This window comes from Nestor notabilis, unplaced genomic scaffold, assembly GCF_000696875.1.
Source record: "Nestor notabilis isolate BGI_N333 unplaced genomic scaffold, ASM69687v1 scaffold29504, whole genome shotgun sequence".
In the NCBI taxonomy this organism is placed as follows: Eukaryota; Metazoa; Chordata; class Aves; order Psittaciformes; family Psittacidae; genus Nestor; species Nestor notabilis.
Genome location: NW_009925769.1, coordinates 69,859 through 81,553, shown reverse-complemented (window position 1 = coordinate 81,553; position 11,695 = coordinate 69,859). Strand labels below are relative to the sequence as shown.

Here is an 11,695-nt window from a genome sequence, read left to right as displayed (position 1 = left end):
GCTGTATTGCTGGCCTTGAAATCAACAGGATCTCTTTTAATTTCTGAAAACCGAATCCTGAAACTCTGATTAACTCTGTATGTGTGAATTAGAGTGATACAAGTAATATATGTTCTATGAATTTCAGTTGGGTAGTGAATTTTAAAGGAGGCAGTTTACATGTATGTGGAACCTCTTACTTAAAGATTATGTATAAAGTAAAAATTGTTTTTATAAATCTATGAATAAAAGGTTCTACAGACATGGAAAAATATATCCATGTATATGTATAAACTACATAATCTGTAGACTATTATGTAAGTGCAAGGCCAAAGAATTGAAGAGTCTATGTAAACAAACAACTGTTTAATTTTCCTGTCAAACTAAAAATGTATCAACTCTTTTTTTTTTTTTTTTTTTCTCTCCCCACTAGAAATGACTACCCCAAACAAGACACCACCTGGTGCTGATCCAAAGCAGTTAGAGAGGACTGGTACTGTTAGAGAAATAGGCTCACAAGCAGTTTGGTCTCTTTCATCCTGTAAGCCAGGTAAAATCTCAACAAATGGCATAAAAAGCTGAATGTACATTTGTCTTAGAATACATAGTGGTTTATGTTTTGATAAGAAGACATGCATACAGAGTGTAGCAGTAAAACTGCTGTTGTGTAAGCTGTATGGGTAGCCACTACAAATAACTTTGATCTAGTCTATATTTGATGCAATATGAAAGTTAAAACTCTCTCAGAAATCCTATGATGAGGAAATCTCATATTAACTAAAGAGATCTTTAACCAGTTCTATACTAAATAGTTTTGTGTATTTTGGATTTTTTTTTTTTTTTTTTTTCCTTGCAGCGTTGAACAAACTAAGCCATGTAAGCAGAAAACCAGCAGTGTGTGATTGTTTCTGCGTTGTCATTTTGCCTGGGTATCTTGTATTTTTAACTTAGGAAACCATGCAGCTGGGCAACCTAAATGTTCTGTCCAAACTTTGTGTTGACTCAGTCATTATAGTGTAGCTCCCTAAAATCCTGGAAGTGAAATGAAACTATTGTAAATGTTCCTGAGGTGCAGTTAATGATAGATTATACTTGCTCAAAATACTTGAAAATCTGTGTTGTTTTCATTCAGGGTGGCTGAGTTGCTGTTTTAGAAGTCTCTGCTCTGGGAACCAATCTGGTATCTTGCTGCAGCTTGGACTCAGTGGTGACCTCTGTGTCACAATATTGTGCTCAGGCTGAATGTCTGGTCTGATATGCTGGTATCTTACTAGGAGAAGAACATTATATGGTTTGTTTATGGCTTATTTTCAGAGTGAAAATATTTATTTTATTGCAGATTAAACTTCAACTGCTGAATTAAAACTGCAGCTAGTGTGGGCAATCAATAAACATGTGATTAGTAAAAGGACATAATGAGGGAATGGAAAAATACAGATTTAGAATTGTTCCTTTAAATGTGATGGCATTCACTTTCAGGAATACTGTTTTAGGCATCTATTGCTTGTTCTAGCTACTAACTTGAAAAAGTCAAAATATTTCAGAAGACTACTTCAAAAGAAAATGTTATATTTGGCCAAAATTTTATAACAGATAAATGGTCTCTGCTATGATTCTCCTTTAGTTCAGCAGTTAGATTATAGAATAGGTGGAAAATCCTAACCATTAAGTATTGTTCTTGCAATTAGTATGAACTGCTACTTAACCATTTGAAATTCCAGGATGTGTTGGATGGTTTCAAACTCCACAGACTACAACAAGAGATAAAAATGTAAAGACACTCAAGTACTAAGCTTTGATTGATAGATTCCCCTGTTTGTTTTGTGTCACAAAAGTATAGGCTCGATTTGTGTGTCTAGAAATATTTCCGTACGTGTTACAACTTGGGATACATACTTTAGTTTGTAAGAGCTGAATAAAAGTTATGTCTGTGACGTCTGCATCATGGAAATGGGATATTGGAGACTATCACATTTTCTTTTTCTTAGGATTTGGAGTGGATCAGTTACGAGATGATAATCTAGAAACTTACTGGCAGTCAGATGGATCACAGCCTCATTTGGTGAACATCCAATTTAGGTACTGAAAATTACTCTATATGGGTTAGGGTGTTTTGTATAATTCTGTATTGATTACTGTTCACCAAGATAGGAATTCTGGACATGCAAGGACTCCTGGGTTAATCTTGTTACTCAACTGCTAAAGAAGCCAGTTGGATAGAATTTATAAAAATGAGATTGTCAGACATTATGGTTACTAAATGCCTAAATAAGCAACAAAAAGGGATGTTTAATAGTATGTCATTTGTAATGGTTTCTCATTTACTTATCTAGGGTGACACTTTTGTCCTGGCTTTCTGTCTTTGAGTGTAGTTTGAAGGGTAGATTACTGGTTTTAAATAGTCTGATATGACTTAAGAACTGATTGTTTTCCTATCCCGTTCTTCATAAGATGATGTTAGATATTTGTCACCTTTTTATTTGCTCACTGCAGAACTCTTTAGTATAGTAATAGAGTCCATATTTGATAAGCTAAACATATGCATTGTGGCATACAAGGGCTTATTTGACATCTTGGCCTTTTGTTTTATTTCTTGGTATACTGACACTTCTGAAGGCAAAGGAGAAGAGAGAGAATCCGCTCACGTGCACAACAATGTGGATAAACACCTAGTTGCTTTAAGGGCAGGGTTCTTATAAATCACTAGGCACGCTTGCATTAAGTTTTAGAACATGTAAGTCCCTAGTTATTACAAACTAGCAACAAACTCATCTTGAATATTTTTCTTAAGGATGCTTACATAGCTTTTGTTGCTTCCTGCAGAAGAAAAACAACAGTGAAGACATTATGTATTTATGCAGACTACAAATCTGATGAAAGTTACACTCCAAGCAAAATATCTGTCAGAGTAGGAAATAATTTTCATAATCTACAGGAAATCCGGGTAGGTCAATGATGCTTTGCTTTCTGTCTTAAAATAATCCTCATATTAGGACATCTGATGTAGTAAAATTATTTTTGGAGGTGAAACACAGCATTGTGCTTGTAGGGGGAAAGTGACTGGGTGCGTTTTGATGTTTGCTTTTAGTTTTTACTTTACAAATTTACTGGACTGTTTCTGTTTTTTATCAGGCTCTGTTACCAGCATGGTTATAACAGGCTTGATATGTAGATCCTGTAATGGAATAAAGAGTGGGACTTTCCAGAACAGGGCTGTTTAGAATTGATTAAACTTTGATCTCGCTTTTGGTATCTGCAAACTCTATGCATTACATACATCAGAAGGGAGGCTTAGGTTTAAATAATTGCCTTTTTAGACTGAAAAAAGACGTGAATTCAAGCTACGAATAGGTTGCTCAGCTAACTTACTATGAGTCTTACTATGAATCAGAATTTAAACCTACAGGCTTTAGTTATGGCTGTGTCTGGTGCATTTGTATGGCAAAAAAGAAACTGGGACACAAGGCCTGATCATCAGTTATGCAAATGTTTCTTCGTATTCTGGTGGTTTGAGCATCTTCATGTGAGCATCTGTTACATATTTGCTAATAACTGACTCTAGCCACTACTGATAGTGAGAACTAGTGGAACTGCCAAACTAACTTTCCATAATCATATACAGAACAAGCAAGATGCCAATTTAAAATGGAAGTCTAATGAAAACTACAATTAAAAGTGTTCATAAATGCTGTTTTACTTTTGAGTATAGTTTCTAATCTTTTGCAGTGCCGTTTTTTTTATACTGAACAGTCATGGAGACATAGAAGTTTTGGAAAGGAATGCAATGTCTTTGTTTTTAACAATATGATGTAATTTCCATTTATGTAGATATGATATTTGATATATATATAACTTTGAAAGGGACGTGTAGTGTTTTACTAGCCTATTTAGGAAAGTGTAATAGGCAGACCCAGTATTTTTTTCATGGTGACACTTATAGTCAGGAAAAGTTTCTTTGATGGAACAATTGAGATGAGATTTGAATTTAACTGCTTAGTTTTGCTAGCCTTTTGGTAAATAGTAAAAACAGATTTGAAATAATCCATGGGCTTGTAGAAGTCTACCTTGTAAACTACTCAGGTTACCCATGAAGATACCCAGGTATCTTCTTTGCTTATTTTCGGTTATAGTAGCCTCATGTTTCAAATTCTTCTTCACTGGAGTGCAGCAGCTACTGGCTGATCTATTGGGAAAGTTTAATTTACCTCTCTTATATGGAAGGCATTATTATAATGGAAGGATTGGAATGACAAGGGTGGTGCTAAATAATGGGTTGAATTTTTACTCTTGGGATTTGTATTGTTTTCACGTTGGTTTTCAGTGTTTGAAGTCCTAACAAGAGCAACTTACACGTAGAAGGTCGTAAATGCAGTGGGAATAAATAGGAAGTGTAGTAAGCATCTACATGTCTCTTATATTGGCACTATGTATCTATTTATATCCTTTCAATGATTTCTGATGTTCTCTCAAGTTTTGACCTATACTTTTATCCTAAATCTTAAATGGAAGGGTTTGTTTTGTTTTGGTTTTTTTTTTTTAACTTAATGTGCTCTTGAAAGAAATGAATAATCACATTACTTTGACTTCCATCAGCACCAAGCCCTGGGTTTTTTTCCATCATCTTAATTGTATTGTAGCAATGTGGGAGCTGCACATCATGTAACAGTAACAGCAGCTGGATCCTTGTGCTGGGCTACGGGTCTGTTTTCCGAGTGTCCACTAGATGTCATTGTTGTCCTTAATTATCAGTTTGATGTGTGCTTGTAGGTTACTCTTCCAGTAGTCTTCCAGATTTATACTTTTATAATAATTAGTACGTTTATAATAATGATGTTTAGTATGTATAACTACTGCAACAACTTAAGTTTCTTATACAGTGGTAAACTTCCACTTGTCAGGGTATATGCGTTATTAAAGATTGTAGAAACAATAAAATGTGTAATAAGCGTATTGGTATTCTGCAGTTTCGCAGGCAATATTTCTTCAGCTTTTTTTCCTGAAAAACACGGGATTCTTTACATAATGTACTTAGTTAAAAAGGCACTTCTAAATGAAAAATCTTACTACTATCATTTATAGTATATAAATGACTGTAATATTTGCATGAGAGCAGTAATTCTTATGCATACCACATGGTCATATGCTTTTTTACTTCAAAACTAAGATGAAAATATGGTCAAGCTGCTTAGTAATGACTTTTAATACTTTGAAGTGATGAATACTTGTGACTTTGTTGCCACTGTGATGTTAAATATTGCTAGCAATTTTCACATTTCCTAAGCTGCTTGAAACTCAGAATATGTTTCTACAATTTTTCTGAAGTCCTGAAACTTTCTCTTGTCTTCAGCTTCTCTGACACAGAGGCAGGTTATTAAAGCAGTGTGAACAGTTACGAGCTCTTTAGAGAAATCTGCTTAATTATACAATGATTCCATTGGCTTCAGGACTGATTAACTGATGGGAAAATCCAGCTAAATCATTTTATAATTTTCCATGGATGTTTGTCCAGTTCATAGTGTCTAATGAAAGTCCTGTGATGCTTCCATATGTTTTCTTCCTGATGGTCTAATTATCAAAACAATGCAATGTACTATTAGGCCAGATTTCATCACTAATATAAGATTAGCTTTAGTTTGTGGTCTAGTGTGTAGGCATGTCCTTTTTGGAACTTAAGATGGAATTACTTTCTGAATAGAAGTTTAGTCCCGTTTGAGAAACAAGTCGTTTGTACTCCATCCTCGCCTACGGGTGAGAACAACCATCATAATCTGGTAGTATTATTCCCTTCCTCATGTGGAAGAACTATAGTTAAAATATGTGCAATAAGCGTTCTCCTTTGACTTAGTGCCTTTTTATCACAGCTGTCAAGCTTGGAGAGCAAATGTTTTCTAATTTCCAGTCTGAGTTCTCTCACATAATGGTGTAAACAGCCTCCATGAACAAGATAGTCTACATAGGCATTTTTGGAACAGCATCCAGTTATTGCACTTTCTCGTGATACGAGAAAAGTATGTGAACAAAATGTTGGCTGCAAGATATCTCTGCTCTTTTCAAATAATGCTCACCTGCTTGTTGCCTTTATACCTCTCCAAGACATTTAGGTCATCAGCAGTTAATCTTTGCATAAAAAGATTGTGTTGTGACCTAAAAAGAAAGTGATGCGGAGTGCAGGTAGGATTTCAAGTAATAGTTGCCTAGTAGTTTCAGTGCGTTCTGCTGTCAGCCTGTAACATAGGGCCTTTATGCAGCAAAGGAAGACATCTGTAAACTCTTGCATTAGCCAGTTCTATGTCTTTGGGTATAAAAGACACTTTGGGAAGGTTTGGGTCAGGCTTTCTGAAAATAGTTACTCGCTTCTCACTTGAGTTCAAATAAGAGAAGCCACTGGTGTTTAATCACAAAATTAAACTTGCTTTTAGAGGCAGAACCTCTGAAAGAAATTCTTCTACTCTACTGTGCCTGTAGAGGACTCAGCAACAGAATGTGGTGTGCATGTCCTGGCTGTAACTAAATGAAATGCAACTAGACAGGTATAATTTCCTTCCTATTCCAGTAGGCGTTAGTTCTTCCATCACATCTTGGACTTTCCTGTGATTTTTGGAGTAGTACATGTGTTTAGTTGTTAGCGTAGTTCAGGGAAACTGCAAGTTTTGTGATCGTTCCAAAATCATTCGTAGTGCATGGCATTACTATGTGTAATTTGCTTTTCAAATTGTTTAAAGGTAATAATAATTCACATGGCAGATAAGATGTATTAATGTTCAGGCCTAAAAGGAAATTATCAGAATTGCCCCATTGAAGGGGGAGACAGGAGGCCACTGTCTGCGAATGTGCTTTCTATATGCAATAGGGCAAATCTGCAAATGGATGGCATTATGGCTTTGTGTAACCTAGGTAAGCAAGGTGTTTGCTTCTTTCGGAAGCCGTTCAGTCTGAAGCAGGGCTGCTAGAATAGGGTAAACTCTGGCTCACAACCTTTACATTTATGCAGTGCTCTGTCACTGGGCAGGCAGTGATTGATAGCCTTTGTAGGAAAAAGATTCTCTGTCACTGGAGGTCCTGTGTAGCACACTCTAAGCGTGATACCAAGTATTAAACATTGCTTTGGAAGAGGCCTGCTTTAACTCACTGGCTGTACTCTTTCCTTCTGGAACAAAAGCCTACTTAACCTTTCCAACAAGACTTGGTTTTATATATATATATATATATACACACACATACTGAAGGTGACTTTGAAGACTCAGGTGAAAGCCCTGTTATCTTAATATGTCTTTGCTGGCAACAGTGAAAGTCCTTGGTTTCAGCTTTTTGTTTTCTGTTGAATTGGTCTCTATTTGGTTTTCAGTTTGTTTCCTAGCCCTTTTGGTCTTGGTGTTTTGCAGCCAGGTGCTCCAGAGCTGTTGCAAGCTAGCAGCGTCCCTGGTGGTGTGGTGTTGTGACCAAGCACCACGGACAGAGCCGCTTCCTCACTCTTGGAGAAGATTCTGCATTAGAGCAGGGAGTTACCAGACAGAGGAAAGGCCACACTGGGGAGCTTTTTGAAGAGGTAGTTAAGGAATTCTGACCCTACTGTAATCTCTTCATGCCTACAGTGTCCAGTGGTTATAGTGAAGAGTCTGGACTTCTCAAGACGTTTTCTGAAATTCAACAGCTAGCAATCTCAACCTGGTTTCTGTATGTGCAGTAAACTTACTGATGAACAAGGAGATGCTAACTTGTCATAGGACTGTTGCAAACTAATGAATCAAGAAAATGCACTGCTGCTGAGTCTCTGATCAAACATTTCTGAAGTGCATTTTGAACTGCTTTCCTCTGAAGTTGGAATACCAAGTTACTACTGCTTTATTTAGATTCCTGACTACGTTTCAGGTAATTTGATTAGAAACTATTCCCCTCTGTTCCTTTTTCAATGTAAGAAAAGATGCATTTCTGACCCTTTATTATTCCTCTGGTTCAGGATGTTAATTAAAAATATTCAGTCTGCTTTCTGGAAACTACACTCAATGCTAAGAAAAGACTGAGTATGCTTTAGTTTTATAGAATTTCAAACTGTGGTCTTTCTTATCTGTCACTAGGATGCCCCATGGATGAGGTCATCACATCAGCTTGTTCATTTTAATTGTTGTCTTTCTGTTATGCGAGCTGGGTATGAATGCAGTCAGTACCTGTTCCTTGCATCTAAAACTGACCAGTACTGGAAATCTCCAAAGCAGGGGAGTAGAATGACCCATTGGTATTAGTTTTTAAGTCTTGTGGTTGATGAGAAGGATAGGAGTCAAGTTTAGGAATCAGGGTTATTTCAGTTTGATACAGTTGTTACTTCATATTTCCACCTTCCAGCAGAGAGGATATTTTTGGGGGATGTTCATATGAACTCCTCTTTACAAAAGAAAGGCTAATGATGACATAGCATCAGTGTTCCCTGCTAATGTCATAATCTTTGTAGATGATATCACCTGCTCATTGTTCCTATGGTTATGGAAATCAATTAATATATACTTCAAACTGGAAACTATGGACAGGATTGCATTTTTCCTGCTTTTCATACGCTGCAGTGGTAATAGGATGGAACAGAGCCTCCTATGCAATCATGAGAAATGCAGTTATTGAAATAGACTTTTCTGCATATGAGGTATGTGTGTACAAATAGCAAGATCCACATTAGATCTAGAAGAATTCTGAAGAATAGAAGATTATTTTGGTCCACACACCATAAATGTTACACATTTTTATCTTACTTTGCTCCAAAATGATTTTAGGAGAAATAAACATCTCTTCTGTTGGATCTTTAAAGAAAAAAGAGGAAAACTAAACATTGTTTTCATGCTGTGGTGCATGTAGAAAGACATTTTTTCTTGTTTTATATGCCAGCATTCAAAAACAAATCTATAAAGGAACCTTTTCTTGCCACAGAGGGTCTCAATTAGGCAAGGGTACATTAAAGAGGCCCTGTATTTTTAATACTGTCAGTCTGACTTTACCTTCTGAAGCAGAGGAAAAGCCATGTGAAAGAAAGTGGTAACAGCTTCATGTAAGGCAGGAACTTGATGAAGTACAGAGCTTTTCTCGAGGGAACTCAAGTATATAGAGGCTAGGAACTGATTGAAGCATGAAGTTTTACATACATGTAAAACCCTTGCCTGGAATTACAGCCTTTTTCATGATGATTTGATCTAAGTTCCACTATAGAAAAGAAAGTAGAAAATGTGTATTATTTTTCATGTAAAAGCAAAAGAGCTTCTCTCTCCATTGCCAGTGAGAAGAGGCAAGATAAATTATTGGTGTCAATTGATTTGTAAGTTGTAATGCTATATAATACCTGTTTTGTAACAAGTTTTTGGTTGCATTGTTCATGTGCATGAAGCTCTAGTTGGAGAATTTGGAGAGATTTCTTACAGCTTGTTAAGTATATATTTTACTTCTGTAAAAATCTTTTTGGCTTAAAACTGAGATAAAAAAAGAGTATGTAGTCAATGCGGGAGAACTGTCCTCCTGTATGATGGGGATTTTTTCATAGGCTTTAATGCAAGCCTCCAGTAGTGTATTCTAATTACAATACTATAAACAAGTTCCAGTCTTTTCTTTGGCAGACTTGAGCAGTTTGCAGATAGTGCTTTGTGTGTGAGAGGGAAAAAGCCAAATACTTGAACTTTTTGTATTAGTAGGGATAGAATTATGGCCTTATAGCAAGTATAGAATAGTGTAGGAAATCAACTGTGGATTTAGTGGAGCATATTCTCTTACACTCTTTTGAATTTCATAGGTTGATAATACTGTTGTAGACTGGTTATAATATTATCTTACAAGAAGGTTAAGTGATTTGTTTATATTCTGTGCAGATTGCGATGCAATTGGACCGGTGTCCCAAGTCAAAGTCCCTATTGGGTTCTGTCCAGTTTATACCTGGTTGAATTATGATGTTTGCTGCTACAAGGTTGTGCATGCCTGACGTTTTTGTTCAAATGGATTAGTTCTATCTAAAATTGCCTTATTTGCACTGGCATAATTTCCATCTAGCTAAAACACCTCACAAAACCAAGGTAAAGCACCATATGCACTTATGTATAAAGTTCCTTCGTCAGTTAGGCCAAAATAGAGCACTCCCCCTTTCAGTCCTTAAAACCTGTTTTTCCCATTTGTTCATCAGTTTGCTACACTGACTCAGCTTTTTTTGGTAGTAGTTTTCAGTGGTGTTTTAATACTGATTAAATAGCTATTTGAGATTTAATGTGCTGTATATACTTCTGTGGTATTAGTTTATTGCATTATGGAATCCATATTTCCCTTATTGATTATCTCTATGGTTTTCTACCACACTACAAGACTTCCTGGATAATTAGGTTTTTCAGGTTTTGTAGCAGCTGTATAATACCCAAAGTGGTAGAATACAGCCATGAAAGAGTGCTGGTTTTCTGTGATAATTTCTTACCTTCTGTATAACCTTGAAGAATTTCTTCAGGGAAGACTTGAATAATGACAAGCAATGTACTAAAAGACTAGTCCTTATACCATCTATAATTAGTAAAGATAAAGAATCTCTTCTTTGTAAGAAGATTTTGCATGAAGGGTGAAGAAAGTACATGTATGTGTATAAAAAGGTTTGTGAGACTACAGGCTACCATTTCTCCTCTTTGCACATTTTGTCAGCAGCATGGTAGTGCTGCTGACCTGCAAAAATCGTAGGTAGAGCTGTGGAATTGTCCTCCTTAATTTTGCTTCTACCAAATTTTGCAGCTTATTTCCAAACCCCTCACCCCTGTGCTTCTGGCTTTTGTGAAAACGTTTTACGTAGCCTTTAACCCTTAGTGCTAAGTATAGCATCTCTTTGTTTCTTTTTAAACCATGAGGGGTTTTTTTAGTGGCTGGATAGAGCAGAGATGCTGATCTGTCTCTGTGGTAGCATTACCAAATTTCGGTGTTTCTCAGAGGTCTATCAAATGTCTGTGTTCTTTATCTCCTAGGAATTGGTCCAAATATGTATATACTTAGGTACAAGAGATCATATATATTTAAAACAGTAGCCCCCCCACACCCTCTTCACTCTCTGAAATACAAGTTGTAATCAAACTTATGTGCTATCAGGCTGAGGGAAGAAAAGCATGTTTTTCTTTTACATGCCCAAAATGTAGTGAAAATCCCTGTGGACAGTCGTGTTTACAAGGGTAACTGTCTGCATTCAATTGTGGGTTATAAAAGTGCTTGCTTGAATAAATACACTGAGCTATCAGACAGAACAACCAATAGTTCGTTGGACTAATTGACCTTGTCAGTAGAATAGAAACACTTGCAAATAAAATTCCCATTGCCAGCAAAGTTGCAACTGAAAACCCCTGAGGAAACTGTGTATATCCTCTAACTATCTTGGAATTCAATGATTCAAGCAGCAGACATGTGCGGGGGGGTGTGTGTGGGGGGGTGTGTAGGAGGGAGGAATCATTAGCTAAGAAAGTTTTGTATACTGGCATTTTTCAGCAATCTTATTGTAGCATGAGGTTATGAGTGTTCCTAAAAATCATCAAGTAGTTAACTTTCCATATTCAGAGTTATATCTTCTAACAGTTGTTACTACTCTTCCATATCTCAAGTTCTCTTGTATTGTCTATTTTGCTGGGCTGCTTTTATTATAATGTGCCATTTTCAGCAAAGGCAAAGATGTTTGGCTAGTAAATACAGCATGTTGTGGTGAGGGTGGGGTATGTTTGTCATTCTGCAGCAA

The 11,695-nt window shown here is 36.4% G+C and overlaps 1 protein-coding gene across 1 annotated transcript in view; it reads left to right on the top strand.

Annotated features, from left to right (window-relative positions):
* Positions 1-414: 414 nt before the first annotated feature.
* ANAPC10 (anaphase promoting complex subunit 10) overlaps positions 415-11,695 on the top strand; it is a 32,001-nt gene continuing 20,720 nt past the window's right edge. Inside the window, exons 1-3 of the mRNA XM_010013192.1 lie at positions 415-529; positions 1,968-2,058; positions 2,803-2,923. Of these exons, the coding sequence (XP_010011494.1) occupies positions 415-529; positions 1,968-2,058; positions 2,803-2,923 (327 nt within the window). The remainder of the gene's footprint in view (positions 530-1,967; positions 2,059-2,802; positions 2,924-11,695) is intronic.